General features: G+C 61.3%; 3 protein-coding genes across 3 annotated transcripts; 2 read left to right on the top strand and 1 right to left on the bottom strand.

The window, feature by feature from the left end:
* Positions 1-397: 397 nt before the first annotated feature.
* RNF19B (ring finger protein 19B) lies at positions 398-11,940 on the top strand. The gene is given in 10 exon segments (XM_068657787.1): positions 398-424; positions 426-1,021; positions 5,946-6,151; positions 7,512-7,656; positions 8,057-8,219; positions 8,847-8,961; positions 9,100-9,240; positions 9,551-9,758; positions 10,549-10,680; positions 11,167-11,940. Coding segments are annotated over 10 exon segments (2,208 nt in total). The 3' UTR covers positions 11,642-11,940.
* A 796-nt stretch (positions 11,941-12,736) lies between these two features.
* On the top strand, positions 12,737-14,673 carry TMEM54 (transmembrane protein 54). The gene is made up of 6 exons (XM_068657788.1): positions 12,737-12,749; positions 13,250-13,443; positions 13,661-13,720; positions 13,857-14,045; positions 14,137-14,271; positions 14,405-14,673. The coding sequence occupies exons 1-6, from the start codon at positions 12,737-12,739 to the stop codon at positions 14,495-14,497; spliced, it is 684 nt and encodes a 227-aa protein (XP_068513889.1). The 3' UTR covers positions 14,498-14,673.
* Positions 14,674-14,708: 35 nt separating this feature from the next.
* On the bottom strand, positions 14,709-16,440 carry HPCA (hippocalcin). The gene is made up of 3 exons (XM_068657789.1): positions 15,874-16,440; positions 15,252-15,354; positions 14,709-15,015 (listed from the first exon to the last, which is right to left on the bottom strand). The coding sequence occupies exons 1-3, from the start codon at positions 16,249-16,251 to the stop codon at positions 14,918-14,920; spliced, it is 579 nt and encodes a 192-aa protein (XP_068513890.1). The 5' UTR covers positions 16,252-16,440; the 3' UTR covers positions 14,709-14,917.
* Between the last annotated feature and the right edge of the window lie 1,247 nt (positions 16,441-17,687).

Genomic DNA, 17,687 nt, shown 5'->3' with positions numbered 1-17,687 from the left:
GTGTGGGGGGGAACTGGGGCACAAGGCGCTGCCCAAAACCGAAATGGCGGCGGCGGCGACATGAGAGGGGCGGGGCGAGGGGCGGGGTTATGCGGAGATGGGCGGGGCTTACGGGAGAGATGGGCGAGGCAGTGCTGGAGGTGGGCGGGGCTCTGCGGGATGTGGGCGTGGCTATGCGGGTTGTGGGCGGGGCTCCGCGGGGCGGGGCGGGGCGGCGCCCACTGGCCGCGGGGCCGCTGTCGTTGCAGCGCGGCGGAGGCAGCGCCCGGCGGGACGCGGCCCCGGCACCCGCGGAGCCTCGGAGCCCCCGGAACCCCCCGGATCCCCCCGGATCTCCCCGGACCTCGCACGCCGCCGCCGTCCCGGGAACAGCCCCGCCACCGCCACCGCCGCCACCATGGGCTCCGAGCGCGACTCCGAGTCCCCCCCGCTCCTCCTCCATCCACTCGGCCGCCGCCAAGTGCCCGAAGCCCGGCCGCCGCCGCCGCCTCTCCTTCCAGAGCGTCTTCTCCGCCGCCGCCGCCTCCGCCGCCGGCAGCCGCCGCCGAGCCAAGGCCGAGCCGCCACCGCCTGCCGCCGCCCCGCCGCCTCCCCCGCCGCCCCCCGCCGCTCCACCGGCCCCACCGCCGCCTCCCCCCCCGCCGCCGCCGCCCCCTCCTCCTCCTCCTCCTCCTCCGCAGCCCCCCGAGGAGCCCCCCGCGGTGTGCGCGGAGGGGAGCGGCGAGGAGGAGCTGGAGTGCCCGCTGTGCCTGGTGCGGCAGCCGGCGGAGAACGCGCCGCGGCTGCTGTCGTGCCCGCACCGCTCGTGCGGGGCCTGCCTGCGGCAGTACCTGCGGATCGAGATCACCGAGTCCCGGGTCAACATCTGCTGCCCCGAGTGCAGCGAGCGCCTCAACCCCGCCGACATCCGCCGCCTGCTCCGCGACTCCCCCCACCTCGTCGCCAAGTACGAGGAGTTCATGCTGCGCCGCTGCCTCGCCGCCGACCCCGACTGCCGCTGGTGCCCGGCCCCCGACTGCGGGTGAGTGGCCCCGGAGGGGGGGGTTCTGACCCCCTATGGGGATGGTAAGGGGTCTGGAGGGGGGTCCTGACCCCACACGGGGCTGCTTGGGGGACTAGAGGGAGGTCCTGACCCTGTACGGGGCTGTTTGGGGGACTATAGGGGGGTCCTGACCCTGTACAGGGCTGATAAGGGGTCTGGAGGGGGGTCCTGACCCCGTATGGGGATGATAAAGAGTCTGGAGAGGGGTCCTGACCCTGTACGGGGCTGATAAGGGGTCTGGAGGGGGGTCCTGACCCCATACAGGGGGACTGGAGGGGGGTCCTGACGCAGTACAGGGCTCCTGGAGGGTCTGGGAGAGGTGTCTTTGACCCCAAAGTGGGCTGCTGGTGTGTCTGGGGGGATCCTGACCCCGCAAGGGGCTGCACTTCTCTGTGCTGGGGTGTCCAGTAGGGTCCCAGACCCCACAAGGGTTTGCCCCCCTCTGTGCTGGGGCATCAGGGGTGTGCCCTGACCCTGTAGAAGGCTGCTGGGGGGTCTGAGAGGGTTCTAGACCCCACAGGGGGCTGCTGGAGTGTCTGGGGGGGTGTCCTTGACCCCAAAGTGGGCATGCTGTTGTGTCTGGGGGAGTCCTCAACTCTGCAGGGGGCTGTTCCCCTCCATGCTGGGGTGTCTGGTGGGGTCCCAGACCCCACAAAGGGTTGCCTCCCTCTGTGCTGGGACGTCAGGGGTGTGCCCTGACCCCACAGGGGGCTGATGGGGTGTTCAGGGGGCAATGGTGTCCCTGTTCCCACAGGGGGCTGCCTGTCCTCATAGGGGTCTGTCTGTCCCCTTCCTTGTGGGGCGGCCTGGGAGGGGTCTGCTGTCCCTACTGGGTTATGTCCCCTCTCTGCTGTGACAGATCGAGGAGGAGGGGGTCCCTGTGTCCCTATAGGGGACCCCAGGACAGCCTGTGGAGGTGGGACCTGCCATGGTGCTGCTGTCCCCACCCTGCCCAGGGAGGGGCAGCTCCCCCCTGGTGCTGTGCTGCCACTAACGCCTGCTTCTGTTCACATGGAGTTCAGTGAAAATCCCTAATTTCAGGCTTGCTTCGCTGGCCAGTCAGCAACCTGCTCGGGAGAGTCAGCAGGTACCAGAACAATGCTCCATCCATCCATCCATCCGCGATAAAATCCCAGGATTTGACCTTGGGGAGCGCGGAAATCCAGACAGACACGGCCCTTGTAATGGGGCTTGGAGGGGGTTTTAGCTGAGCCATCGTTTCCCTGATTTAAAAGAAGGCTTTTTTTGGCCCAAATGGGAAGCCTGGAGTTTCCCAGCCGCGTGGATCGCCGCGAGCTGCAGCGCTCCTTGCACGGGGCAGCCTGCGGTTTGCAGGGGGGGGAAGAAGGAACCGTGAACGGTCACTGCTATCCAGCGGGGCCGTGAGTGCATGGCACAGAGGAGTGATGTTGACTCACTGCCATTGCCTAAGCGAGGAAACGTCTGTCTGTCCAGAAGTCAGTCCACCCAGCCTCGATGACTGTACTCGTCTGCGCGTTGCTTTCATTTTCTCTTCTCTTTTCCTTTGGATGGACTCTGTTAGGTTTCTATTTACGCGTAAGGCAAAGCTGCCTGGAAAAGGGCTTTTTTTCGGAAACTTAGAGAAGTGCTGCGAAGTTTGGCTGGAAGGCAGCGTGAGCTGCAGTTCTGGGTAACGTGAACATGAAAGGAAAATCTGACCCAGTAGTCAGAGTGGAAAGCGTGGTGGGAGGATTGTGAAAATTGAATCAGAGTGTTGTAATAACCTTCCTGTGCAAACCAGTTAACCTGTCTCAGGTTACCCGTTTTGGGGCCCCTGAGCATTGCTGCATAAAGGCTCGTTTCTTCAGAGCTGACAGCAGACAGCGGTGCTGGGTTCTGGTGCGGGGTCAGGTGCCAGGTCTTGATGTTTCGGTGTCGCTGGGGACGTCGCGCCGGCTGTGCTGCCCGCAGAGCGGTGCTAGAGGGAATGCCCCCGCTGTCTGCGCCATCAGCTGGGTGGAGAAAACCCCATCCTGCTCACCTCACCTCAGCTCTGTGCTGCTGCGGGCTGCGGATGGGTGTAAGCACCCCATCTGGGGCTGCCTCGCTGGAAGGAGCCCGGGCAGATCCCCATCCAGCCATCGCTTCGGGGCTCTGCGCAGACCCACAGCACTTCATAGCTCATCTGATGGACAAGAGCATCCTCATTGGGAACACGAGACGTGGGCATCTTCCCAAGAGGTGACCCCGGTCGCTGCCCACCGGTGCCATCCATCGGGAGCACCGAACAAAGGCTGTTGGACCCGGCCCTCCGGCGGCAGGAGGAATTAATCTCCCTATTCATCCTTCCCAGCAAGTGCCTTTTGCTGTGCTTATATAAAGTCAGGCCGTGAATTATTTACAGCGGGCTTTCCCCTGGCGGTGGGGCGGGGGGCGTTTTGGGGTGCTGGGCGCTTCGGGGGGGATGTCGCCCACCACCGGGCGCGGGAGCTGCGAGGTGGCGGTGGCAGACGAAGCCGTGGTGTGAGCACGCAGCATCCTCTGCCTTGCACACCTACTGCGGGCTGCAAGGGAACCAGCTCGGCTGTGCTGCTGCGGGAGGAGGAGGAGGAGGAGGAGGAGGAGGAGAAGGAGGAGGAGGACCGGCACCACACCGGAGCGTGTTGCCATGGGAACGCTGGCCAATTGATGCACCATCAGTCGCAATACCGATAATTTTCTATATTTGCAGCTTTTTGTGTTTTTTTTTTTTTTTTTTTGTGTGTGTTTTTTTTTTTTTTTTTTTCTCCCCCCTTGCTACAATCAGCCGGCGTTGCTCTCCGGCGTGTGTCACGCTGCGTCTCCCCTAGAAGCTGGCAAGAACAAGAGGAGCTTTAAGCCAAGCGGGCTGCGTGGGCTGAGCTCCTCAATGAGGCTGGAGGCGACTGGCGAGGCTCCGGCTCCTCCGAGGCCGGGGCTGGGAGCTGGGCTCTGCCCTCCCTTGGCCCGCTGGGGTCTCGGGCAGGCGCTCACCGTCCCTGCTGCTGCTGCTGCGTGGGGGAAAGTCAGAGTTTCCCTTTTCACCTCTGCCGGGGCCGAGCCAGGAAGCAGCCGTTGAGCAAAGCGGCACGTCAGCGGTCAGGTGGAGACGGAGGCAGCCCGGATCCTGCAGCGGCCACCCCCAGGCACGGCGCTTCAATGGCTCCTTTCTGGTTGTCCTTGGGGTTGGAGCTGGGTGATTTCCTTCCCTCGCAGAAGGAAGCCGTGTGGCTGTTTTTCTCCGTGCAGCTGCGGGCTTGTTCCTGACGTTTTGTCATTTCGGCTCTCGCAGCGAAATGTAAAGGGTGAGGATTGTCTCATCTCATAGGGGAGCTGCTGGAGCGTCTAGAAAAACCCTAAATCTCTAGTGAGGGGTTAATGTAGAGCACGAGGCTGCTTAATATATTATGCCGAGCTTTCCCAGCCTGCTGCTATGGTTTGAAATAGCAGCGTGTCCCAGTGCAGCTGGCCTGATGAGGCTTTATTTTTTGCCAGGGGTGGCTCTGTGGCTGCCTTGTGGTGGCAGGGTCCGGATGCTGAGTGGGATTCTCCCCGGACAAGATGCGTAGGAGTCGATTTGGTCAAGTTGGCTGCTCCCCGGCCGCCTGCATCCCTGCTCTCTGCCCTCTCTGGTCCCATGTGTGGGTGCACGGCCACCGATGCCCGTGGGGACCCTGCCGTCGAGCCCCCCAGCCCGGTGCTCAACACGGAGATGTTGTTTCTTGGGTGCTTGTGTCGTCCCCTGGCAGGGCGAAGCTGCTCAAACTCCCACGGGATGTGAATCATTGTGGTATGACACATTCAGCGGTTCTCACGCTGCTGCCTCCGAGAAGAGGCAATACAACTCGAGCTACGCGAGCTCTAAATATAAAATCCTAAATGGGAGCCATTCTCCTCTGGCCGCTAACGAAAACGCTGAGGATGATCAACAAAAATACCCTTTGGTATTTGTGCTGGTGTCGCAGAGCTGGAAGGCGCTTCTGGAATTACTCGGTTCAGCCCCTCCGGTGGCAGCAGCCCCATCCCCGCTGACTGTAAGCCAGCCCCTGTGTAGTGGAGCTGCTTCGGCTTTTGTGTGCACGCTTCCTCATGGAAACACGGCGTTACCAGCAGAAAAAGCGAGCTGGTCGCGCACCCTGACTTCCCTCTCTTGCACATTCACTTGGTTTTACTCCAGTTTTGGTTTACTCCAGAAGCAGGGCGTTATTCTTTGCCCTCTGTAAAAAAAAAAAGGAAATTCTGTGGGGATCAACAAGGGCTTACTTCTTGAAATAGCTTCACATTGAAACCCTGCTTGTTCCACTTTTTTTTTATATATATATATATATTTTTTTTTAGAATCATCATTAGGTGATGAAGTGCCCAGTGAGGCTTCAGCTTGCCTGGCCTCTGGGCCGTGTGCCTGGCTGTCCTGAGGAGCTGGGGTTTTTGTGTGTGTGTTTTGTGTGTGCTTGTATTTGTGTGTGTGCAGCCACGGGTGTATGGAGCAGGAGCCTGTGCTGGGAGCCTGCAGTGGTAGAAGGGCTGGGCAGGGTACATCTGGTCCATAGGAGCGGGCAGTGAGGACTGCAAGCCCTCCTTGAGAGGACTCAGCATTGCCTGCCCCAAGTAACCTAATTCGCACTGCTCACCTCCAGGCCCTGCAGCGCAAGGCGCAGGACTGGTGAGGGCAGGAATTTGGAGCGCAGCGACCAGGAACACCGACCTGGCAGTGATGAGCTGGCCACCCGGGATGGGCTGACCCTGGAGCGGGGCTGCTGTGCCCCCCAGGCAAGGCGGGGGCTGCTCGGCATCCTCCAGCAGCAGCCTGTTGGAGAATTGCAGCGAGAGGGAGCCCCCCGGGCGCGATGAGTTGGCCGGATGACGGGACAGTCGCTCGATAACTTTGCCTCTTGCTAACCGGCCGGGTGTCTTCCTTCCCCAGCTACGCGGTTATTGCCTACGGCTGCGCCAGCTGCCCCAAGCTGACCTGCGAGAGGGACGGCTGCCAGACGGAGTTCTGCTATCACTGCAAGCAGATATGGCACCCCAACCAGACCTGCGACATGGCCCGCCAGCAACGGGCGCAGACGCTCCGCGTACGGACCAAGCACACGTCGGGCCTCAGCTACGGGCAGGAGTCCGGGCCGGGTATGGATCGTGCGTTGTAGCTCACTGGGTGCTGTGGTTGTGCCTGTGAAGCTGAGAAAGAGCCGCCGGTCGTGCAGAACTTCCTCCCCGGGGCGGTGGCAATGCCCCGCGGGGAGCGCTCTGCGTGCCGCAGCTGAGGGTCCCCGGCAGCCGTGGGTGAGAGCGGCTGTGAACCCCAGAGCCACTTCCCCTTCTCCAGGGGTTAGAGCGAGCCCGGTGGGCTCCTGCAAGAAATTAGAACATGAAACGGGTCGGGGATGGGTGACGACGTGCCTCGGGTCCTTCCTCGGCGCTGCAGCTCCCCTCTTCCGCCCCAGCCACGTTGTGGCCGTTTTGATCTTGGATGTTCTTGCTTCTCGCTGATCTAGATGGTGAACAAATGAGGTGCTTTTTACTGGTGCAACTTGAAATTTGCCTGTTGCAGTAGTAGAAAGCGGCGTTAATGCCTAGCCCTGCGTGGGGAGCCTGGCTGCGTGCACTGTTAGGTGCTCGTAATGTCACGTACAGGGGAAAAATGCCAGCCCACAGGCTCCTGCTCTGCCTCGTAGGAGCTGCTGAGTTAGTGTTCATTAAAAATAACCGTGTTGACTCTGGAAGTGGGCAGTAAGGCCATTTCTTAAAGTCCCTCCCTCCCCTCAGACAAAACACTACTGTGCCTTGTGTGCCAGGAGTTCAAATGTTGGTGCTCGCACTGGAGCTGCCCTGAGCGGTTCGAGGTGGCTCAGCTGCATCCCGAGGCTTAGAGGGCCCTGAGAACCCACAGCTCGGATACCACCACAGCCTGTGGTACAAACCAGCAAGCAAAAACTGGTTCCTGAGCTTTTTTTCACCCTCCTAAAGGAGAGCCCTGCCAGGAAGAGCTTAGCGCTTAGCCACTGGAAGGGAGATTCCTGAGACAGCGGTTTTTCCCCACCCCATTCTTGCTGGATTCGGCGCAGTGATTAATAAGGTGCGGGCCAGTCTCAGCAGCTGGATTTCATCTTGCTGAGTGTCAGAGAGGCTGCCAGCAAAGCCCCGACCCGCTGCACAGACAGTGGTTGCGTAACTGCCATCCGATGCTGCGTGACTTGAGGGGGAGATGCAGGACCCCCATCCTGCCCTGCCAGGAGCCCAGTGGGGGCTGCTGAGGGCTGGTATTGCCCCCAGTCCTTGCTGTCTAGGCAGATCACTTTGGTGGGCTTGGTCTCATCAGCATTATCTTCTCACCCTGATGATGAGCTAACGTCCCAGCCAGCTGGTTGTACCATCCCCGCTTTGATCTGCCAGCACAGAAAGCGAGGGGTCCCCTGCACAGTGAGAGCCCCCCCGTTGGCTCCTGGCAGCACAGAGCCCGACTCAGTGCCCTGCTTCCTCCCCGCAGCGGACGACATCAAGCCGTGCCCGCGCTGCAGCGCCTACATCATCAAGATGAACGACGGGAGCTGCAACCATATGACCTGCGCCGTGTGCGGCTGCGAGTTCTGCTGGCTCTGCATGAAGGAGATCTCGGACCTGCATTACCTCAGGTGGGGGCCGGAGCAGGGCGCGGGGCTCCTCTGGGGGCTGGGAGGTGTTTGGCTGCGTGCTGTTCGTCCCCTTGTGTCTACAATCAGCCAGCAAAATTCTCTTTTTTGACCCAAAGATGTGAACTTTCTTCCCACACTACCCTTCTTCACAAAAAAAAAAAAAAATCTGCTCCTGATATGTTGCATTTGAGAGCTCTTAGCATAGTGGACATCAAACATAGTCCTGGTGGTGTGATAGTCACCTGGAGGAAGGAGCAAATTAATCTTGATGGGACACGGGATCCTTTTTTTGTGTTGTCTACCCACTTCCTAAGCTTTGGGTTTTGTTCACGTGGAAGTTGAATTTGGGGTTCTCAGGGATGCTGAGGTTTTAACATCTTTTTTTTTCCCTTCCGTTAAGCCCCTCTGGCTGCACATTCTGGGGCAAAAAGCCATGGAGTCGTAAAAAGAAGATTCTCTGGCAGCTGGGCACGCTGATCGGCGCTCCTGTAGGCATTTCCCTCATTGCTGGCATCGCCATTCCTGCTATGGTCATCGGCATCCCCGTGTACGTCGGGAGGAAGGTAAATGCACGAGGCTGGAGCTGAGGGATCCGCGGCTCAGGGCGGTCTCTGGCTCGAGGCATCCGACCAGCAACTGAGAGCTGATACGAAGGGCGGGTCTCCCCACAGAACCAAAATTCAGCTGTCTCTTCTGAACCCTGCCTTATCTTCCGGGCTTTTTGAGGGGAGAGGAGGACGGGGGCTGATAGCCCTCCGGGCTGAAGTTCTCTCAACGCGTGTTGCATCACTGTTGTGCCTCTACACTGAACTGGGAAGGGAAACCAGGTCCCTTTTGGCACCTCCTGGGGCTGGGGCCTCTGTGGGACAGTGACAGGCTCCGAGCAGCACGCGGGCACAGGTCATGGTGCGTTTTGTTGCTGTTGGGAGTCTCCAGCTGCCCCAAGCTATGTTGTGCTCTTCTGCCAGTAAAGAGGCGTTGAGAGGGAGGAAATGGTGTCAGCGCTGGATTTGTAGCTTCTTCTTTTTCTTGAACGCAGACCCACCTGCAAGATCTGATCTGCGAGATCTGTGGTCGCGATGGGGCTCTCTCGGGGCTAATGCAGCTGTAAAAGCACAAGCTTGTGGATGTCTCCTGGCTGTTGTTTATGGCCTGGTGCTGCTCTCACCTGGTGCTTCTCCTTCCCTCAGATCCACAGCAGGTATGAGGGAAAGAAAACGTCTAAGCACAAGAGGAATTTGGCCATTACCGGTGGGGTCACGCTGTCTGTCATCGCCTCTCCAGTCATTGCTGCTGTCAGTGTTGGTAAGTGGGCACCGTCCATCTCCCATGGGGTAAAAGTGGGTAAATAAGCACAACTGAGAGCCCCTACCCCAAAGGGCTTCTCTGCTTAGCCCAGCTCGGCCGTCAGCCCCTCTTAACTCAGCACATCCTCACGTGCAGGTATCGGAGTCCCCATCATGCTGGCTTACGTCTACGGCGTGGTGCCGATCTCGCTGTGCCGCGGTGGAGGCTGCGGAGTCAGCACCGCCAACGGGAAGGGCGTGAAGATAGAGTTTGATGAAGATGAGGGACCCATCACAGGTACTGCGATAAGTGGGAAGGGGAGGAGGAAAGGCCCTGCCACTGCCTCTTGTAATGGAATGGTGGCAGGCTTGGTGTTTCCCAAACCTGAGCATCTTGAGTTTGGCTAGGAGGAGTTGCTTCAGTCACCTGCTGGTGATCAGCTGCATAGCTCTAAGCCAAATCTCAGCCCTTCCTTGCCCTGGAAGAGGCTCGGAGGCTGGTTGAGGCAAGAAGCCTGCTGCCTGGTGTCCAGCCCTCAGCCCTGCCAGCACCATCACATCTGGCTGGTGCCCTTGCTGACCGGTTCCCGTGCTGTTTTTCTCCTCAGTGGCTGATGCCTGGCGAGCCCTGAAGAACCCCAGCATCGGTGAAAGCAGCATCGAGGGGCTGACCAGCGTGCTCAGCACCAGCGGGAGCCCCACGGATGGGCTCAGTGTGATGCAGGGCAACTACAGCGAGACAGCCAGCTTCGCTGCCCTCTCGGGGGGTACCCTGAACGGCGGTGTCCTCTCGGGAGGCAAGGGCAAGTACAGCAGGTAAATGGGGTGGTGGGCATGGCAAGAAAGGGGTGAAAGGGGTGAAGGCTCCCGGGGCCTGTGCTGGCTGAGCAGGCTTAGCTTGGGGCTCTGTCTGGGGCTGGGTGGCCCTCTGTGAGCTTGGCAGTCGTGTCCTGGTAGCTTTATTTCTTGATCTGTGGTGGAATAACCAGCCCCAGCAGACCAGGCTACTTCTGCAGCTGCTGTTGGGCTGGTTCTTGCAAGCAGGACAAAAGCTAGAGAAGCAAGTTTCTGTCCCCTCTGAGCTCCATGAAACTGCAGAGCTGACGCTTGGGGTTAGTTGGGAAGAGCCCAGAGATGCCTGCACGGCCCACTTAGAGATCCTCCAGTGCTCTGATCCCAGCCTCAGGGTTTGGGAGCCTGCTGTTCCAGGCAGGGCTGCTGCTTTCCAAGTCAGAAGGTTACACCAGTTTTCCTCTTAAACTTGCCTGTGAGTCAGTCTGCAGGGTAATTAGAGACACGTGTTGATATGGCAGCCAGCATATAATCATGGCTCTGTGCTAGATCTGTGGAAATCTGTTCTTCGCAGGAATTGCATGAGTCATGGGCATAAACACAACTTCACCTTCGTCATGGAAAACAGAATGGGTTTACCTAAATGGAGCCAAAAATGAGACTGAGAGGAACCCTTGGGGTTAAACTCCCTTGTGCCAAGCTAGACCAGCACAGATGGCCTCTTGCTTTCTCATGACAGGGGTTATTTGGTGCCACTCGGGGACCCTTTGAGGCATTTCTGAGGAATCCTCTTTTTTTTTTTTTTTCCCTGCAGGCTGGAAGTGCAGGCAGACGTCCAGAAAGAGATTTTCCCCAAGGACTCGGTCAGCTTGGGGGCGATCAGCGACAACGCCAGCACTCGGGCCATGGCTGGCTCCATCATCAGCTCCTACAACCCCCAGGACAGGTAGGAGGATGTGTGATGGTGAGGAGAGTGTTGGTCGTGGGTGTCCTGGAAAAATCCGAGCTCTGCGAGGTGCTGCGGGTGCCAGGCTGGCTGTGGGCGCTCCAGCTCTCACAGCTGGCAGGAGGATTGAGCTTTTATTCGGGCAGGAGGAGGACCGGGGTTGTTTGGGAGCAGGCTCTCTGTGTGGTGTGCAGGCTGAGGAGGGGATCTGCAGCCCAGGGCTCTCAGGGCTGTTCCTGATGCCCTCAGGGTCTCCGGTGCTTCCCTGATTCATTTCCTGGCTCTCAGCCTGGGGGGACGTCAGCTGCTGTTTGGAGGAACTCGAGGAGAGCAGCGGGTGCTGCTGTGTCCCAGATGCTGTGGGGTTTTGAGCAGCATCTTGCTCCTGTCTGGGCAGCGTGGTCCTCCTGGCCCAGCGAGGTGCTGACCCAGGCTGCGGCCAAAACCAGCAACCATGCAGTAACGCGGGGGTGCTTGTTTCTGCAGGGAGTGCAATAACATGGAGATCCAGGTGGACATCGAAGCCAAGCCCAGTCACTACCAGCTGGCCAGCGGCAGCAGCACGGAGGACTCTCTGCACGTCCACACCCAAATGGCAGAGAATGAGGAAGAAGAGGAGGAGGAGGAGGAGGAAGAGGACGGTGAGCAGGAGCAGATGTGCAAACACCAAAGCTGTGAGCAAAAGGACTGCATTGCCAGCAAAACCTGGGACATCACCCTGGCCCAGCCTGAGAGCATACGGAGCGACCTGGAGAGCTCCGACAGCCAGTCGGACGACGTGCCAGACATTACCTCGGACGAGTGCGACTCCCCCCACTCTCAGACTGCAGCCGCCTGCCCGCAGACCCCCAAAGCTAGAGGTGCCGAGAGCCCAAGTGCCCACCTGAGCCACTGTGCCCAAGCCGAGGGGTGCAGGCTGGACGAAATAGTCAAACTGGAGTGCATCGAAGCCAGAGTATGAAGTGGCCTCCTGCTGAAAAGCACACTCGCTGTCATTGCATCTTTTGGGGCAGGGTTGTGTCCGTGTTGGCTTCTGTTTGCAATTCTTCAGCTGGCTCCCTGGCCTCGCCTCAGGGAGTCGTCGTTTCTTACGTGACAAAAAAAAAAGAAAAGGAAAAAAAAAACCAACAGTCCCCCACCCTCTTTTTGTTTTAATTTATTGGTTCAGGCTCTGTGAGGTGTGTAAGAGTGTAAATATGTATGTGTCTGTATGTCTGCAACCATCCTAAAGGACTATTTGAATAAAGACTCTGGATGTCATTCGACTTGCATCCAGCTCATCCTTTCCACGGGTCTACGGTGAAATCCCCTTCGTGGTTGCTTTTGGACTGTCTGAACACTGCCCTAGCCCCAGGCCTGGGGAAAAGGGGTGCATCTCCTCCTCTGCCTCTAGGACGTGGGGGTGCCAGCCTTCTTCTGCCCAAAGCACTGGGCCGGCCAGCCATGTGCTTGAGGAGGCCTAAGGCAGCCTCATGGCTCTGTCGGGACATGAGGGAGAGGCCAGGAGGCCGCCCTACACCCGGCCTGTCCCCGGAGCAGCTCCCAGGGCCTGTAATTAATGCACTGATGCCTCCTGTCTGCCATGAGCTGTGCAGCGAGCATGGCAAGGAAGGGCCTTGTGGTGTTGTGCAGGCCCCTGGACATTTCCTTATGGCAATTTGAGGCAGAATTGGTGCTTTACTGGGCAGGATGTGGCCGGAGGGTCTCCCTGTGGGGTACCGGGCTCCGAGGTGTGGTGTGGAGGCCCGCAGGGTGCAGCCCAGCGCGGTGCGAGGCACCAAGGGGAGCGCAGGGGTGGGGATGGGGCCGTGCCTCCCCTGCGTGTAGGCAGGCGAAGGTGGAGTTATTGCTCTGCTCATCCCGGAGCTGGTCTGACGGGAAGCGGAGCCGCAGTGGGGTGCAGCAGGCAAGCGGCTCCGGGGCCTCATCGCAGCTCTGGGACTGCCCCAGCGCATGGGGACCCCGATGGATTTAGCCACTGGTGCAGGGGCTGAGTGCAGGACAGGTCCTGGGGGTGCTGAGGGGGCTCTGATGGCCTGATCCCAGCCAGCTGAAGATGTGCCAAGTGGGTGAGTCCGGGTCTGGTGTGGTAATCGCGACGGGAGGTGTCTGAGCCCTGCCTGCGGCTCCAGCCCTGCCTCCTGCAGGGGAAACTGAGGCACGGAGGGAGGGCAGCCCTGCACGGCTCCGACATGAGCCCCAGTCTTGATGGGGAAACACTCCCCTACTGCTGCCTCTATTTGTTAGAGCACTCAGTGCCTGTGCCCAGCTCTGGGGCAGCCATCCATGGGGGCTGCATTGCTCTGAGGAGTTCCACTCCTTCCCAGGATGTGCTGGGACAAGCGGCCGGTCCCCATCAGGGACCCCTGTTCCCACGGCTGCTGTCCCTGCACCATGGCTCCGATCCCATGGGAGCCGGCTGGGGCAGTGGTTTGCATACCCGGGCTGCCAGCAGCTGCCACCCTGCCACCTCCTCGTCCCCACTGCCGTGTCACCTCCTCTGTGGCTGTCCCCAGATGCCCTGCGCCGTGCAGCCTCAGTGCTCAGCCTCCCCTCTCCTCCTCCCCAGGCCACCACGATCCCGGCAGCCACCAGAGGGTCCTCATGAAAACGGGCCTCATCCTCCTCATCATCGGGCACCTCAACTTCATCACCGGAGCCCTCGTCCACGGCATCGTGCTGCGCTTCGTGGTCAGCCTGCGGGACGCCATCTCCCTGCAGTACGCAGTCTCGAACACCGCCTCGGCCATCGCTGCCCTGCTGGTACCAGGGGGGGCAGGGGGTGGGTGCAGGATGGATATAACATGGATGCAGAGCGGACACTGCTCCGTCCCCCCTTCCCGGCTCTAAGAGGCCTTCCCCACACAGAAACGGGGGGGGGTTAAATGCACAGGGACTGGTCACTGGGTGGAGGGGGCTGAGCTTTCAGGGACAATGTCAACGTCCCTGCTGTTGGTGACCTCCCCGTGCTTACTTGCAGACGATCTCCTGTGGCTTATCTGCCCTCATGCTGTCCCGTTACTTCGCCCCTGCAGCCCTCGTAAGCAGCCCCGACCCCGCAGCCCCACAAGGCTCCATCCCACAGCCCCTCGCTTGGGGACCACCCCAGGCACTTGGGGACCACCCCAGGCGGGTGGCCGTGCGTGGCCCCATCTCGTTGCTCTCCCTTCCCGCAGAAATGGGCAGTTTTGGCCCTGAGCGCCAGCAGCAGCCTGGGCTCGCTGTCCTGCCTGCCGGGGCTGGCTGTCGCCATCGGGCTGACGCTGGGCAGCCGGGGCCGGGTGCTGCTGGCACCCTGCACCCTCACCGACGCTGCCCTCGCCCCGCTCGCCCGGCAGTGCCCCTTCGATCCCACCCGCGTCTACGTGAGTCCTGCTGGGCCCGTGGCCACCCCGCACTGTGCCTGCCCTGCGGGTGGGGGCACACACGGGGATCTGATGTCCCTCGTCCCCGCAGAGCTCCACGCTGTCCCTCTGGTTCATCTCCCTCATGCTGGGCTCGCTGGGGGTCGTCTTCAGCATCCGCTGCCTCCTGCTCGCCGTCGAGCTCCTCCACCTCAGCTGCTGCTGCCGCAGGGTGCGCCGGCAGAAGGTGAATCCCCTCTAAGCCCCCGTGCAGGGCTGGGATGGAGCCGGCTGGGCTCAGGGCCCCAGGGCAGGCAGGATTTGCCCACCCGAAGCTCTCCGTCCCTGGTCCTGCCCTGAGCAGCCCCTCTGGCTTGCAGGTCTCCTTGCAGACAGCCCCTGCGGACAGCCCCGACCCCGGGCTGTGCCTGGGCTTGCTGAGCCTGGACAGCGTGGAAACCGCCCAGCTGTGAGCAGGGGATGGGACCCAGCCCCATCCCAGCACCCACCCCACAGCATTTCCCAGCTCTGGAGCAGACACAGGACCGTGGATGCTGCTCATTGCTGGCTGGGACACGAGCCCATCCCTGTGGCGTTGGGCTGCAGCAAGGGAGGCGACTGGGCTGCATCCGAACCCTGCGGGGAACCCTTTCCCCTCAGCACTGACGACCCCCACCCCACTGCTGACTGCACTGACACAAACTTTATTTTGCAGGTATTAAAAGACCAGAAGCGCCCCCCCCTCCCCACAGCCCCCACCTGTGCTCCAGCTGTGGGGAAGGGGCTGGCCCGGCCCCGAGGTGTGCAGTGTGTGCATGCTGGTGCCGTGCTGGGCGATGGTGTCCGGCTGCAGGACGGGGGTGGCAGGGGGCTGCGGGGGGCTGGGGAGGGGCTCAGAGCTGCCCGGTGCCGCGGGGGTCGCACTGCAGCAGGTGCACGATGGATGGGTCGCTCTTGGCACCTATGATGAACTCCTCCAGCGACAGCTTGCCTGCAGGGGGGACATGGCTCAGCGCGGTGGCCACCACCCCATCCCGGACACGCAGGGGCACACAGGACCAACACACAACAGGGACCCCCCCCCATCCACCCCTCGGCTGCTGGGGCTCCCCCCGGCCACCCCAGCGGACGCGAGGCATTTAATCAGCGTGCGTGCGGCTCCCTCTAAGACCCCCGGATTTAGCCATGAGACCTTTCCCTTAATCCCCTCCATCTCCTCTCATTTACCGTCGTTATCAGTATCCATCTGTCGGAAGATTTTTTCCGTTCTTTTCTCCGGAGTCGATTCATCTTCGGGCACGTTCATCACAGAGACCATTTTGTCGATGGCCTGGGAGAGGGAGGCAGGGAGAAGGGTGGGCGCCTGCCACCAACCCAAGGCGGGGGGCAGAGGGCTTGGGGTTCCCCGTACTGGGACCAGTCCCTGCCTATGTACCCAGACTGGGGGGTGATTTTTCTCCCAGCACAGCTTGTGTCTGTCCCGGGGGAACGAGCTGGATTGCAGGAGGCAGGTGGGAGCTGCTCTCGCTGGGAGATGCCCACCAAGATGTTGATGAAACAACCTCACGAGTCACCCCCTGCTGCTGCTGCTGCTGGGCTGGGGTCTGGGCAAGGGGAGCAGCTCCTGGGTGCCTGCACCAGGTCCTCGGGGTGGCTGCCACATACGTGGGCAGCGGGAAGAGCCCCAGGATAGGGTGCCCAGGGGAAACCCCGGCCCCAGGACATGAAGGAGCAGGGTCTGCCCCAGGGGGCTTCTCCTTCCTGCAGCCACAGGGCTCACCCAGCCCTGCACAGGGACCAACACGGGGCGCCTGCCCCAAACCTGCCCGCACCCCGGGGCCGTGCGTACCTGCACGATCTCCAGCATCTCCTCCCGGCTGATGTAGCCGTTGCCGTCCAGGTCGTACATGTTGAAGGCCCACAGGAGCTTCTGCTCCAGGTTGCCGCGGGAGGTGATGCTCAGGGCGATGATGAACTCTCGGAAATCGATGGTGCCGTCGCCGTTGGTGTCGAAGGTGCGGAAGACGTGCTCGGCAAACTTGGAGGGGTCGCCGTGGGGGAAGAAGTTGGCGTAGATCTTCTTGAACTCCTCCATGTTGAGCATGCCCGAGGGACAGTCCTTCAGGAAGCCCTTGTACCAGCCCTGCAGCTCCAGGTCGGTGAACTTGGTCTTTTCCCGCAGGTCCTGGAGCATCTCCGGGCACAGCTTGCTGTTCTGCTTCCCCATGGTGCTGGGGGGGGGGCTCCCGGCCCGGCTCCGCTCCCTGCGCCCTACAGGAGGGGAGAGGGACGGGGCAGCGCTCCCTGGCAGCCCCTGGGCACCCGGCTGGAGGCGGTGGCCGATGCGCCCCCCTCCATCACCGCCGGCCCCTCTGAGCCGCCGGGGCCAGCCCCGGGGGAGCCACCCCCCGGCATTTGCGTAATAAACCCTCCGGGGTCATTTGCATAATAGATTGGGCCATGTTGTGGCACCGGGGGGGGGGGGGGGGGGGGGGGGGGGGAAGGGGCCGGACTCAGCCCTGGCTGAGGCTCTGGGTCCAGATCTGGGCCAGCTCCCCCGGCGGGGGGGGGAGGTTATTTTGGGTTATTTTTGGCACCTCCGCCTCCCCCGTTAATATTTGATGCCTTCGGCTGGCTCCGGAGCCCCGGGGAGGGTCGGGGGCCGTGGGTCTCCACTTGGAGCCGGAGCCCCCTCCCCACATCAGGGTGCAGCAGCCGGGGGGTCCCAAGGGGGGGCACCCCCAGGGAAGATGCCCCCGGGGCAGGGGAATTACCGGGGGCTCCTCCCAAAACTGGGCACCGCAGGAGGAGGCTGCAGGAACCCCCCCAAGGGAAGATGCTCCCAGGAGGGGGCACATTTAGCGGGCACCCCCGGGACGGTGCAGCATGGCTGGGGGGTACCGGGGCCCCCCCTGAGGGGCTACCCCTGGCCGGGGTGTCTGTGACAAAAATCACTGCTGTGGGGTGCGATCCTGGCCCGGGATGGGGCTGCACAAGGGCACGCAGACACACGCATGTGCACGCACACACACCGAATTTAAGGCCCATTCCTGGGGCACCGCTCTCCCTGCCACCGGTGCCCCCCTGCCAGCACCTCTGCCTGTCCCCATCCTGTCCCCTCGGAAGGAAGCCACTGACCCAGGGCCCCAGGGGGTGGCAGAATTGGGGGCTACGAGAAGCCCGTGTTGGGCATCCCCAGATCCCGGGCACGGGTTTATCACTCATCTTCTTGCTAGCCCAAAGGGGGGCCAAGGAAGGTTCCTTGGGGTGAGAAGGGGACGTTTTGGGTGGGGTCCCCAATGAGCCCCCAGAGGTAGAGACAGCTCAGTGCTCCCTGCTCACAGGGGCTGGAGCAAAACGGCCTCCGGCAGCCGCCCCCCGCACCGCGAAAAGGCGCCCGTGGTGCCAGATGCTGCCCATACGGAGGTGACATCCCCAGCAGGTTTCGCTGCCTTCCTGCGCCACTCGATCGATTTGCAAAGCCCGGGATTGTTCGGAAATATCATGGGGAGCAGATGGCAGGGGCAGATGGGAGGAAGAGGCACTCTCCTCTGAATTATACAAATAAACATGCGTAAAGTGATTAAACCCACAGCCCCGGCTCCTTCTGCGGGGAATGGGGCAGGGGCAGGCGGTGGCTGCAGAACAGGGAGCTGGGGGGGA

The sequence above is a fragment of the Anas acuta genome, chromosome 21 (assembly GCF_963932015.1).
Source record: "Anas acuta chromosome 21, bAnaAcu1.1, whole genome shotgun sequence".
Lineage (NCBI taxonomy): Eukaryota > Metazoa > Chordata > Aves > Anseriformes > Anatidae > Anas > Anas acuta.
This window is presented reverse-complemented; position numbering and strand designations above follow the sequence as displayed.

Excerpts from the sequence above, each read along its gene's own strand:
- TMEM54 (XM_068657788.1), top strand. Across the intron at positions 13,444-13,660 it reads CGGCCATCGCTGCCCTGCTG|ACGATCTCCTGTGGCTTATC; the intron begins GTACCAGGGGGG and ends GCTTACTTGCAG. Across the intron at positions 13,721-13,856 it reads ACTTCGCCCCTGCAGCCCTC|AAATGGGCAGTTTTGGCCCT; the intron begins GTAAGCAGCCCC and ends CCCTTCCCGCAG.
- HPCA (XM_068657789.1), bottom strand. The coding sequence starts at position 16,251 with ATGGGGAAGCAGAACAGCAAGCTGTGCCCGGAGATGCTCCAGGACCTG. Across the intron at positions 15,355-15,873 it reads AGATGCTGGAGATCGTGCAG|GCCATCGACAAAATGGTCTC; the intron begins GTACGCACGGCC and ends TCCCTCTCCCAG. Across the intron at positions 15,016-15,251 it reads GATGGATACTGATAACGACG|GCAAGCTGTCGCTGGAGGAG; the intron begins GTAAATGAGAGG and ends TCCCCCCTGCAG.